General features: G+C 46.9%; 1 protein-coding gene across 2 annotated transcripts in view; it reads left to right on the forward strand.

The window, feature by feature from the left end:
• The window catches only part of NUP93 (nucleoporin 93), a 69329-nt gene that overhangs the window by 38016 nt on the left and 17552 nt on the right, over nt 1-13761 (forward strand). For both annotated transcript variants that reach the window (XM_042834832.1, XM_042834831.1), the window contains 3 exons: nt 4912-4974; nt 5720-5848; nt 11675-11749. In XM_042834832.1, the coding sequence (XP_042690766.1) occupies nt 4912-4974; nt 5720-5848; nt 11675-11749 (267 nt within the window). The remainder of the gene's footprint in view (nt 1-4911; nt 4975-5719; nt 5849-11674; nt 11750-13761) is intronic.

Below are 13761 nucleotides of genomic sequence, written 5' to 3' on the forward strand. Positions count from 1 at the left end.
TGCCTGCGGGGCAAGAAGAGCTCTCCTGCCTGTGCTTCCATGTGAGACAAATGGGAGCACTGGCTGCGAGCATGGTGCACACTGTGTGCGTGGATAGGGTTCAGTGGGTCTGCTGGGAAGGCCAGTGGCACAGCAGCGAGCCTTCCCCAAGCCCAGCAGTTGGCTGCACTGTCTGCTAGCTAGCAGTTCCCATAGATTTCTCTCCAATGGAGCTGTTCCTTTGAATGAACAAAATGCAACGACTGGCTCTTGGGCCTCAGCAAACTAGAAGACCTTCTGGTTTTCCCTGTTTTCTCCTATTGAGTCAACAGTGAATTAATTCTGTAGAAAATGTTTACGAAAATCAGCTTTGTTAGACTGGGAGGACTTTGCTGTAACTAGATCCTGGAACTGAGTGCTTGTAGAGAGGTCAGACGTGAGCTTTGCCGTTTGCACTTCCTACGTTAGATGGGGAAGGGCACATGAGAACATGCTGTTTAACAAGGGGATTCCTTCCTAAGGCTCCATCCCATCTCTTCAAGGTGTTGATTTGTTACGCAGACTGGATTGAAGGCACTGATTTCTATGCAGCTGTGACATTCTCAGCCCTTCCTTTAAAAAACAAAACAAAACAAAAAAAAACAACCCAACAACAACACAAAAAACAACAACAAAGTAGTGGTAGAGATAATTACATCAGATCCTTCATCTGGAGCTTCTGTTCCCACTGCTCGAGAATGATGTTTGTTAGCAGTGTAATTATCATCCCTGCTGATCCTTTGAAGGATTCACTGGATCAACTGGAAATCCAGCACTTTAAAATGTTTTCTGCAAAGAGCAATTGGCTTGAAATGGTCCCAGATTGTTAATTTCATTTTCTCCTTTCTTCCCCTGCCAGTGGAAAGTAAGCATCCCTGTCAACCTCCACAGCTTCAGCGCTCTATTTGGCAACACTGGCCTTCTCTTGACAGCTTGAATACTAAGATCAAGTGTTGAAAGTATGGCCTGACTGATGGAAGTAATTAAGAGACTTCTATCAGCCAGAAGAGAGTTTACTAACCTCATTTACTGCAGTAAATGGGAGAGACTTTCAATCTCCTGTCAAAAAGAGCCCATCAGTGCGTGCATGTCCTTTTGTGCAGATAATGAATTAGTTCCTGAAACATTTTCCTGTGGAATTTGGGCTGGAGCGAGGTGAGTGCTGGTTCCTGGCACAGCCTCCCCTGGGGCACCCCTCAGCTCATCCTCTTGGATGATTCTTGGCAACTGTTTTGCACATTGAGAATGCTGCCTTCGGGCAGTGATGTCTGCCTAGGCAGTGCGGTTGTGGTGCTTTGCCTTCACCCTCATCTCATTCTCCTCACCCAAGTTAATTTTCAAATGAAACCAAAGGTAAGAAAGCCTTGTAGTTGAAGATTGCAAAATACATGTCATATGCAATTGCTGCTGTAGCCCTTTCTGCTGCACGAAGCACCTACTGATGCACTTTAAAAGCCTCCCCCACTGCCACGTTCTCCCTACCATTGTACTGGGCTGGCCAGGTTCCTGGGGAGTCCTCTGCGTGCACCTCCATTGCCTCTGCAGTCTCAACTCCTGGAGCTCAGCTGCAGACAGTCCTCTTCCGAATGCTGAAGGGCAGCCAGAGCTGGAAGTTGGGTGCTGTAGATGGGAGGAAGGGCTGTGGGAGGAAGGAGTGGGGAGCAAGGCTTGGGAGATGAGTGCATAGCAGAGGGAGGCTGGGGTTTGGTATGGCAAGGCTCAGCAAGGCTGGGCTTCAGTGAGGAAAGAGGTGGTGAGAAGATAAAGCTGGAATCCATGGGACAGGAGAGATCCAAGAGGAGCTGTAGTGTGCTGGGGAAGGATGCTGAGTGCCAGTAGATCTGCAGGAGTAAATGGGGATTGAGAATGAGACTAGCTGGGAAGAGGGAAGCTGGAGGTGGGAGAGTGGGTGCATTTCCACATTCGTGTCACTGTTTTGCAATCATCTTCCAAGCAGATACTGCACAAATCAGGCTTAGGATACAGCAGCAAGTGTTGTAGGGAGTGATGGAAGAGAGATGTGCTGCTTCCCCTCCCAGCAAGGTGCGGGGAGAGCATGTGGGTGTACTGCAGGAGCAGAGGGAAATTCAGTGCCAGGCAGCCGCACCCCCAGGAGAGGGGGATGTGATGTTAGGGCTCCATCAGCTTTCTGTGGAAACCTGCCTCGGGGAATTAAGATGTGGGTTTGTTTTTATGCCTGCTGTGACAGAGCCTGTGAGTGAGAGCCGCAAGGTGAGGATTTCACCCGGGAGGTTTGAGCTGTGCTTGTGTTGGCTATCCCTGTCCTTGCCATCTGCTGCTGTGAAATGGCTTTTGTCTCCTAACGGTATCTCTTCTGCTTCTGTCTTTGGGTATCAGATACAAAGCAGCACCGGTGCTCCTGGTGCAGTCGCCAGCACCTCCCTGGAGGGAGCAGCTCCTGCAGTGTGGGCTGTGTGCCGCTCCTCCTGCTGTAGTCTGGAAGTTGGTGCCAAGGTCACCCCTGCTTCTGGGGCTGCAGGAGCTTGTAGGGCAGACGTGCTCAGCAAGAACAACCCAGCCCTCTCCATGGATCTGCAAACCTTTAATGCTTTTCCATGGTCTGGGATTCTGGGGACCACAATATGAAATGCAATTCTTTCGTGTTCCTGCCACCCTTGTTCCAGGGAGCTCTGCTTTTCCTTAAAGCACGTGGGACGAGGTGCAAGTGAAGCAAAGCCTCAGTGTCCTGTGATGGAAGCACAGCATGCCGCTAGGTGGCAATGCGGGAAGCCCGAGGAATCGGCATTGGGTACAGCAGCTGGACTGGTACTTTTGAGTCTGAAATTATGGCTGCTAACACCTAGAGACACTGTGAGAGCTGTTGTTTGGCCTCAGCAGAAGCACTGTCAGGAAACAACTCCGGGTGTGGAAAGTCCCTGTTCTGAGGTGTAGCAGTCAGCCTGCAAGCAGCCAAAGCAGCAATTGCCATCCTATGGCCTTGCGCAGCACCAGGCATAGGGCAGCCTTGCTGAATGTGCCTTCTGTCTGTGAGACACTGTGGGTAATATTTGAGATATGCAAAGATCTTTGTTTGCTTGCTGCAGTATCGGGATTGTGAAGGACTGTGCTCATTCCCTGGTCAGCATTCAGTGTAATAAAATCCCTTAAATGGACCTGCTGAAATTTGGAAGCCCACAGGCCTCTGATCTGGGGAAGGGGCAGGAAAAAAAAAAAAAAGATAACACCCACAGTGGTTTCTCTCCCAGGCACCTCCCACCCTGTGGCCAAAGGTAAGGAAGGCAAGTCCTCTCCCTGCCCACCTCACCTGCAGCTCAGCTGCTGGCCTGGCTCGGTCACAGCTGCTGCTGTTCCTGGTGCTCAGGCACATGTAAGATTCTGCATTTAGCTTCCCCTTTTCAGGCTGGGGCTGTGATTTCCTTGTGGGCATAACTGTAAAATAGAAGTGGGACGTGGTGGAGAAAGTGAGAAGTAGGCTGTGTTCAAGGAGCCCTTCTTCAATGTATAATTCCAGGAGTTCCAGGGCTGCTTCTAGGAGAGCCACCTCCTGGTCTGTCCCAGGGGGTTGCAGTTCTTTGCCTGCTGTACAGACAGGTGTTCCTGGTCCCCGCTGAAGGGGTCGGATGCCCTGCCCCAGGCGTGGCTCATTCTGTGGATCTCAGAGGGGAAGAGCACAGTGCCTTTTCTTTTGATGTGCAGGCAGGCAGCACACCTATGCTGGCTGAGTGTTCTACCAATTATCTTCATTTCTGAGAAACTTCAGACCTTCCTCGCCTCTCAGACCGAGGTGAGCTCGTATCTGTGGCTGTGCTTAATGCAGCCGCAGGGCTGTTCTCAAGATTCAGTATAAATAGGCTTTCCCAGAGGTGCCAGCCCCATGGCAGCAGGCTGTGCTGTGAATCCCTGGTGTAAAGGCACAGAGTGCAGTGCACTGGGTTCCTGCTCCCTCCTGTTGTCAGTGGTCTCTGCTTAGATCTCTGGAGCAGGCACACAGACCGTTAAGATATTAGCGCTTGGTGGAGTTAACGTGTTACAGCTGGTTACTTCAGAGGGAGCCAAAAGCTTTTTTTTCCTGTTTCAAATAATGTTTAAACTGAAGTTTGGGAGTGCAAATCGTGTAGATTTGTTTAATTGCTGACAGTGTAAAATACAGCTGTTTGAGTCAGGGTGTGATGAACGTTTCCTGTTTGTTGCCCATGTGTTCCTGCAGTTTACCCTAGAGCTACGTGCTCTAAGCTCAAGGTATCTTCAACTTGTGGGTCACAAAAGCAATATAGAAGATAAGAAAATTCAGCTCATTGGAGCCAATCTGTTCATGTACACCTGACCTGCTTTGAGATGTACTGGTAAATTAAAAGTGTAAATATTTTTTAACCACTCCAGCTGTATGTGAGGAAAGAGACGGTGCTGTCAGCCCCTCCTGCGTGCTCTCCAGCTGCTTAGTTATTTCCATCTTTTTTCAACTGATTATTTTTAAAGCTTTTCCACAGTTCCTGTTGGGCCTCCCAGAGCTTCACTCCTGCCTGAAGCTGCCGAGTCAGAGCCTTTCTTCTTTCTTTTTACCCTACTCAAGTCCAACAGTCTTATCTTGGCTTATCACTCCTACCTAGCTTTCATCCTAGCTCCCTCAAATGGAGAGCAAGAGGAGGTGCTTGCTGGGACACAGAGATAAAAGGGAATGGAAGCAGGACGTTTCGCTGGGATTTAATGCATATTAAATCAGGATTAATGCATTTTCATTTTCCCGTTGCTCTGTATGGACATCTTGCTGTATCTCTGGTGAAGTCAAGTGACCTTTACACTTCTCAGGAGTGGACTGAGGGGAGCTGCGGGATGAGCTGAGTGGTGCAGTGCGGATCTGATGTTAGCACAGGAATGCTTGCTGGCTGATGCTCTGCTTTTCTTTTTTTGCAGGGGTTCCTGAAGAATGAGAAGGACAATGCATTGCTGTCAGCCATTGAAGAGTCTAGGAAGAGGGTAAGTTGGAAGCAAGTGCCTTTTTCTTTTAAGCAAACAAGGAGAGAGAGGAAAGAAAAAAAAAGAAAGAAAGAAAAGAGAAGTAGATCTTGAGGAACTTAATTTCTTAAACTCAGAAGAGTTCTGTAGAGCCTGAATTTCTGCCCTCAAAAGGGACCAGTGCCTAAGCCATCTAGATGGGAAAAAGATGTAGGATGGACTTTCCCCACTTTATCTCCTCTGCTCTGAGCAAATCATTGATTTGAGGATGTTCTGAGATGGAAGCTGTCTGATGCAAAATTCATCTGACAGACTTCCTGAATCTCGTTAGGCTTTCGGTGTGTCATATTGAGGGCAGTGATTTTTCCCTTCTGAATTATGCAGTGTGGAAAAATGCTTCCTGTTGTTTGTCTTAAGGCTGCTGCTTAGAAGTTTCATTGCATTCCTAGCACTGAGGTTAGGTTGTTTCCCTACATGCACTCTTGGGGCATCGGTTTGTATTTTTGTTTTCTTAATTATAAGAAATAGTACTTCTGCATTATTAAATTATTTTAATTACATATAATTACTCTATAATTACTGAAGCATATTTAAAACCCTGTTGAAATGATTATAGGTGAAGAAAAGACCTACATTCCATCATGAAAATAGAAAATTGTTTTACATTATAGTGTATAGCTGAGGCTGCTAGCTAGTATCACACCAGTGATGACAGGAGTGACAGAGAAGCATCTTCTGTATCCTCATGCAATGTCTTATACAACAGACTTTTGCTATGGCAGAAGAGTATCACCGAGAGTCAATGCTGGTTGAATGGGAGCAGGTAAAACAGAGGATTCTTCATACTCTGCTTGCATCTGGAGATGATGCTCTCGATTTCACCCAGGAAAATGAGGTAACTGTCTTTTCAAACACTGTGCAGAGCCGTGCCCTGCATGCAGCTGTCACTCCAACACTGCTGAAACTACCTCCGGGTTATTCTGTGGCTCATTTCTGTTGAAAATAAGCAATATCAAAACTCTTTTTAATTTCAAAATGGCTGCGACTGGTAGAGTGCACTGCCTGCTGAAGTATCAAATCTTTGTTCTTATTGACTGCTTGGCACAGGCAACAGAGCTGCTATTGCTGAAGCAATGTTTTATGTGCAAGGTGGGAGCTTAGTCATGCTAATGCATATCAGATCGATACACTCAGAGACAGAAAACACCCTGGGGTGAACTTCTCCTTCAGGAAGGCTTTGCAGCACAAATGAAACCAGTCACTTTCTCAGGTGTGACTGTGCTCACACACAGGTCATACAGTGTCTTTCTATTATTGCTGTTTCCTAGCCAGGACTTACGCCTTTTGTAGAAGGGTGTGGAACTCTCTTGGGTTTCAGAATATTCAAAACCAGAGGGAGCATGCCTTCCTTTTACCTTGATCTCTCACTGAGTGCAGCTGGATGCTTTGTTCCTCTAAGGCCGCTGGCATCCGGCAGTTCAAGGTTAATCCATAACCTCTGAAATCCATTAAGTAGTGATCAGAGCCTTTGAGCAAGACAGACCTTATTTGATATGAAGAGGTGTAGACTAGCAGCTTAAAACATTCCTTATGCTGTGTTACAATTGCAAACTTCATAATTTTTCTTGAAGAAGGCTCAGCAGAAGGCCTGGCTCTGTGCAGAGCTGCGGGAATCCCACTGCTTGGAGCCATCAGCTGGGATCCCTGGAGCACAAAGTTGGATCACAGCCCCAGAACGGTGCCCTGTGAAATCTGTCACCTTGAGAGGAGAGGAGTAACAAGGGGAGGCGTGTTGCTGTGCTTTCAGGCCAGGAGAGAGGCCCAGGTTTTTTATAGCCATCTTCCCCCCGCCCTTCCACTTTTTTTCAATAAGTTCTCCTTCGTTGGGGTGACTTACAGAGCTGCAAACTGCATTAATATAAAGTAAAAGCCCTTGGTGTTAATGGGCTACGACCTGTATAGGGATTTGGAAATAATTAAAGTTGTTAATGAAATGTCCCTTTCTGATTACTGTTCTTTTAAATATAGGTTAATCCTGGTTATTATATATCTCTTTATAGAAGCTATCTATCTTCCCCAGGATGTGTTTTACTGACACTTTACTGTGACTTCTCAGAGGGCTGTCTGCCATTCCAATATTAGCAATGTTGAATAATGCAGGCTGAATTAATCTCAAGCTAGGAACAGCTTCCCTATTCTTTTAGGATGCGAGTCTGAAGCCTTGGCAGCTATTCTAACGCCTTTTGATTCTGTGTGAGTTATTGGTGTGGGGTTTTCCTTTGTAAGCATGGATGTTGGCTGCTAAGAGAAGCAATATAACAACCTGCTCCGCGAAGCCAAAAACCCCTTTTCTGATGTTTCAGTATCAAAATGGGGACTAACACGTGAGATGCCAAGTGCCAAATCGGTGGGAGGGAAGGAAACCCTCATAGTTTCCACGAATGAGTTTAAAGACTTAGTGTATGCTATCATCAGTAATACTCCTCTTTCCCTTTCAAAGCGCTCGTGGTATCGGTGTGTCATTTCAAGAGCATTTAAAATCCTTGATGCTTTCCAGTCTTAGCCTCTAGAAGTCAAAGGTCTGAGAGGTTTGAAGTGCAGCTACTGTGTTAAAAGCCTGTTATGTAGCCTCCCCACAGCAGGTTGTTCTTCTAAAGCCTTGTTCCAGTCAAATAAGTTTTTTGTGTGTGTGACACAAACAGACGCAGCCGGTAGAATATAGTAGAGGTTTAATTGATGTCCTCTGGAGATGGAGAATCAACTGAAAAGGCACAGATCCAAGCGCAGCAGGGGGCCAGCCTGCCTGCAAGCCAATTCTCAAGCTTTGGGCAAGCTAATTTGGGCAGGGCGGAATACCAACACATTATTCATGGAAATAAGACCAATTAGCAGGCAAAGCTCGTGTTTCGAAGAAGCTAGCACAGGACTTGCCATTAGGACTTTCTGCTCCGCCTTGTCCTCCAGCCTGGCCCTGTTCCTGTATGGGAGAAACAGGATTAATAATGAGGTGCTTCTGGGGAAGAGGGGAGAACTCCTGGCTAAGCTGAGTGCTGCTCCTCACGCTCAGGCTCCCGGTGGCCCTGCACTGCATCTAGTGGCCAAGGTGTTTGGAGTGCTGACAAAATGTCTGCCGGCCTTCTGCTGAGGAATGTGCACATGCAGATGAGGGTGATGAATAATGCAGCTTTCTGTGCTGCAGCCGATGAAGGAGGGCTCCTTTATAAAGCAGCATGGTTAGGCTAAATGAATTTAAAGATAAGAAGGTGACCGTAGCGCAGTCTAACTGCAGTTTTTGCGAATGGGTGATGTGGAATAAAGGCTATAGCTCTGAAGAATCTTTTGGAAAGACCTAAATTCAATGCAGGGAGCAAATGGGATTGACAGAAGCAGTGCAAGCCGTGGAGGAAACACCAGACTGTGGATACGTGGAGAAGTGAGCATTTCTGCAGCCCTCTGTGCACTACCCACTTTGCCTTGTTTGCATTTGCTGCTCCAGTTCTGCTCAAGAGGCTGACCTAAAACACGATTCTTCAAGTATGCTTCTGGCTGCTCTTCTTGACACGGCTTTCATAATCTTTTCCTTCCTTGAGAACTCAATAAGCTCTGACTTGCTGCCAAAGGATGTTTTCCCCTTCCCCAGAACTCCTAAGCTGTGGGGTTTGCTGCTTTAGACAGGGATTGCCATCTGCAGAGAAAGCCCAAATACAAGTACGAGATGGAAAATACTTAAGAAATTAACTGGCCGTAGCCACAGGAAAGAAAAATGTAAGGAAAACAAGGCAAGTTCTGGTATTCCTGATTTTCCTTTCTGATGAAGGGCCAAGCTGGTAGTGGGCAATTAAGAGTTCACTTACAGTGTGTCAGTTCTCAGGTGGGGCGTATTGTTAGTAGGTGATGCTTAAAGCATAGCAGCTAGGGTAAAGCTGTGACCGGAGGGGAAGAAAGGGAAGCCAACAAAAGCAGGAAAGCTCAGAGCATTTGTTCTTTAGCTGCAGATGTGCACTTGTGAATTCAGATCCTCACCTGAGGGTTGTAGCATATCAGTCACACAGCTCAGTACAGCAGGAGGGAAGGGATTTGGAGTCACCAAATAAACCCCAGCCTTTACATTTCTGATGTCAGAGCACTGGTTGAAAAGTGACACCGAGTCAAAACGGTCCCTTCTTCCCTTGCTTTAGGAGATGAAACCTCATCAGTATTTAATGACAACATCCATAATTTAGTGTTACTTTAAATAAGTCTGCAATTTGTCTCGCACAGCCTAGGAAAGGCTTGAAAGTATTTCTGCCATCACGTCTGTTTCCCAGGAAACCTGCTTTAACAGCCCAGCCTCTTTGTTCTGTAGAACAAAGCATGAGTCCTTTTTAGGTGGGTTTAAAGGAATTTGTGTCAGATGAGTTGGCACTGAGGTGCAAGTACTTCTGAGTACGGGTCCCATTAGAGGTGACTCTGAGGAGTATTTTTAGTAGAAGTTTAGCTGCAAAAGGAAAGAGGGATTTATTTTTTTCTGAAGCATTTTGGTTATGCTGCCTAAGGTCTAAACGCATCTGGTTTTATTGTCTGATGGACATCGTTTGCATTGTGCTGCCACTGAGAAATGAATGCAGTGATAAATGAAGTCCGGCAATTTAAAGGTTGTCCTGTTTCATCTCTGCCTTCACTTCCCTCTTTTCAGGGTCAAAAATAAAATTTTTTTTTGTAGTCAACAGCGCAAAAGCACGAATCACAAATAGCACACGTTTCTTACAATGTATGAACAGAGGTCATTACTCTTACCTTAACATATAAATACCCAGCTAGCTTAGACCAGCTTTCACAGTCATGAGACTTCATTTGTCATTAAGTGTTGAATTGATAAAATTGGCCTCTTCAGAACTCTTCTGTCCGTTTGCAGCAGCATATGCTCAGCAGTGTAAGGGCAGTGGCACCCAATAGAAAGAACCAGCAATCTCTCAGTGCTTCCCAGGTGCATCACTGCACAGAGCAAGTTCATGGGTTTGTGTTATTTTTTTTCAAAGCTGGGATATAGACCAGAAAGATGTCTTCTTTTGAAGCCTGTGCCTTTAGCTCATCCTGTTTGAAACAAGAAATTGTTAATGTCACAAGGCAGGCTCCCCTTTCTCACATCTTCTCCTGAAGTCTGGGCCAGCCAGGTCATAGAACCATAGAATGGGCTGGTTGAAAAGGACCACAATGCTCACCCAGTTCCAACCCCCTGCTGTGTGCAGGTTGCCAACCAGCATCCAGCCTGGCCTCGAATGCCTGCAGGGATGGGGCATCCACAGCCTCCTTAGGCAACCTGTTCCAGTGCCTCACCACCCTCTGACTGAAAAACTTCCTCCTCATATCCAACCTAAACCTCTCTTGTCACAAGGAAGCACTGGTCCTCCTGAAATCCATGTCAGCCAGGTCCCTGGGGAGTTTTGGTCCTCCCTGTCACAGCATGACACCATAAGGCTGCAGACAATGGTTTTACTGCTGCGTTTGGTCATTATGCTGTTTCTTTGTATGGGAGGTGAGTCAGTTTTATTGAGCAGAGCTCTTCCAGGAAGCACTAGGACATGTCCTCAGGCAGTTCCTGGCAGTGATCATGTCTGTGCTGAGGTTCTGAAGTCTCAGATTGCTGGCGTAAAGAAAGCAAAGCTGCAGTGCTGGTAGGATGCACTAAGGCAGCAGCTAGCCGCAGCCAGCTTTGCTCTCAGCCCTGAACGCTGGCTTGTGTTTCTAAAAGCTTGTCTTTTCCTCTTCCTTTGCTCTAGCTATGTCAGCTGGCTTAATAATGAATATGATACTATTGTACTAAGCTTGGCTTGCTTTTATCTTCAGACTGTCGTGGCTCTAGTGCCACCTGAGCAGCAATATTATATATATGATATTAAAGGAGTGTTCACCTCAAAAGGATCTGTCTTTAAAATGATAGTGCTTTATTTTTCAAAGCCTAGACTTGAAATACTGGATTAATTACATGTGGAGGTGGCTGGAAACATCGGAGAGCACTGCATACATGAGAGTTTTCTTCCCTCCCTCCGGCAGTGGACATTTGTGTGTAGTGGTGCTGTACTGAAAACGCACGTGTGACTTGTGGGCATGTTTGCAGGGATAGCTTGGTGTGGCGTTGGAATATTATGGCAGTAATATCTTCCAAGTTTTAGGGACGAGGGCAGACTTTCCCTGCTCTGACTCTTGCCTGTTCCCCAACTCTGTAACTGAAGCATTTCACTCCTGGAGTAAGCCCTATGGGAGCTCATTCGCAGTGAGTGACCAAATGTGACAGCAAGCAACCTTCCAGGAAGCAAAAACAAAGAATTGCAGTTATAGAATGCTAACGAGATACACTGATGTTCTAGAGAGCTAACGGTTGGTTTGTGCCCTAAGCAGGGTTCCTCTCAACTCAGAAAGTTGAAGTTATGTTAGGAAGATAAAAGTTGGTGTTGGGTAGCATTAGGAAGGCAACAGGCAATAACAGTATGCTTTCTACTCCACAGAAAGCTTCAAAACCTGCTACGTTGTCAGGAACACGGGTTGTTTGGGTTTTGTTTCCCTTTGCTTTCCTTGTGGGGGAAGATAAACGGTTCCATGCACTGCAGCAGCCTTATCCCTTCTGCACAACGCGCTCAGAAGGCTGGCGTGGAAGGTGCAAGTGCAGACCGATGAGTTTGGCTGCGCTGGAGAAGGGGAAACAACCAGATGTGTAACAACCTTTCTGCTTGCTGTTCCACAGCCCAGCTATGTCGGTGAGTCGGGCCCTCCGGGCCGCAGCTCTCTGGACAGCGTGGAGATGGCATACGCACGTCAGGTGGGTGTGCTGGGGGAAGGGAAGGAAACGGCTGAGCACCGCATGCCTAAATGGTACGAAGGTACAGCGTGGGGGTGTCTGCCCGGGTCAGAGTGCAGTCAGGTTGTACAGCAGACTGGTCTGACGTTTTCGGGGATGTACTCATCTGTCCACAACAGTATTTGTGTCCGGAGATCTGGGACAACGTATGTGACTGCAGAAGTCATTTTGGTTTGTATGGGAAATGGAAGCTTTTAACCTTTCAAAAAGTGTTTCTTGGGGTTCTTGACAAAGTGTAATGTTATGTAAATGAAGAGTTCACATTCCCTTTCTTCTCATGTGTGGAAGATCAGCTTTCTGATGCCAGCGTTCAGGGGAATCACAGAATCACAGAATGGCCAGGGTTGGAAGGGACCTCTAGGATCATGAATCTCCAACCCTCTGCCACAGGCAGGGCCACCAACCTCCACGTTTAATGCTAAACCAGGCTGCCCAGGGCCCCATCCAACCTGGCCTTGAACACTTCCAGGGACAGAGCAAACACTTCCAGGGACGGGGAAAACATGCTGAAGTCTTAATCCTGACAGTTGTCACATTGCATCCCCTTTTAACAGGAACACCGATGAGGGGCTGCAGAGCCTCAGCTGTGAGCTGATGTCTGGTGGCATTGGGCTCCTGCTGAGACTTACAAGGAAAGCTGATAAACCTTTACGTAACAGAGCTGTTACTTTTGTTAGTTGGGACAATCTGTTTACCAGAGCTGACAGAAACGAAATGAAAGAGAAGGACTTGATTTTTCAAATTGGAGTATGTAAAAGTGCACAGACAGCGCCTGATTTGCACACAATTACCATCATTGTGCGCCTTGGCTCGGGCTGCGCTGAGCCAGATAGCAGCTTGTGCATCTGTTTTACTGTCTGCATTCAGTTATGGAGCCGTTTGAGGAAATGAATCACAAAATAAGGTGCACAGTACTGCTGATAAAGTGTAAATTTGATTTAGTGGTTATTATTAGTGCATTAATTTGTTCCATCTCTACTGTAATCCTGCAGTAAGGGTCTTCATGTGGTATAATTACATCCATGCTTTCAGGCTGTCAGCATTGCTCCCGGATGCTTTGCAAATGTAGGAAGCTCAGCCCATGAGCAGTGCTAGCCCTGGGGTGGCCGTGGCGTCGCAGTCTTCCCCCTGTAGGTGTGCTGTATCATTCCCAGCTGTGTGCAGGGTGCTGGTAGTGTGCCATGAAAGTGTGGCATTGGTGGTCGAGGTTCTGCCAGCAGTGCAATTCCAGCACTGCTGCGTGCCCCCAGCAAGCCCATGGAGAAGCACCGCCAGCCAAACTCTTCTTGGCCCCCTGCTTAAGTGCAAGAACATCTGGGCTTCAGAGCTGCTCCTGGATGGGACTGCTGTAGGTTCCAGCAGGGAGCTAAGAGACCTAGGATTTCATTCTGTCAGACAGCTTAGCAGCAGCCAGGATATGTGTTTTAATTGTGCTGAAATTTATCCTTCACGGGCAGCTGAACCTGTATCGCAGGAACACAGTGAAAGCCATGTGTGTGATTTCACTGGTGCTGGGTTCTGTTCGCAGTCCTGAGCTCGGCATCTCGTTTGCGTGCTGGAAACATTGAAGTATACTTAAAGTATGACAGCAGTACCTTTTCAGGATCGGGATTGGTTATTTCCAAAGGGAGCTGGAAGGTCTGAGAGTAGAATAAACAATAGCAGAAGTAGCCAAATTAGACAGAGATTTACGTTACAAGGATGGAAGTGGGTAGAAGGATTTAGGAGCAAACTTTCTGTTCTTGTTTCCCCACGTTGCAGTTGCCTAAATACTTCTGCCATAAAACAGTAAAATTCTGTTTCTCTTATACCAGCAGGTAGGAGGCTGTGGCAGAGGGGATTATCACTGCCATTTGCTTGTCAGGTCTCTTCTGAATCTTTGTCCTTCAGCAATTAGCTGCAATTACTCTGATGTGGCATTCAGTGCAGCACTTTTCTGTGCAGAAACCCCACACAGGTGGGTTGCTACTGGC

The sequence above is a fragment of the Centrocercus urophasianus genome, unplaced genomic scaffold (genome assembly GCF_019232065.1).
Source record: "Centrocercus urophasianus isolate 14NV4802_14NV808 unplaced genomic scaffold, USGS_Curo_1.0 seq_49, whole genome shotgun sequence".
NCBI classification, from domain to species: Eukaryota; Metazoa; Chordata; class Aves; order Galliformes; family Phasianidae; genus Centrocercus; species Centrocercus urophasianus.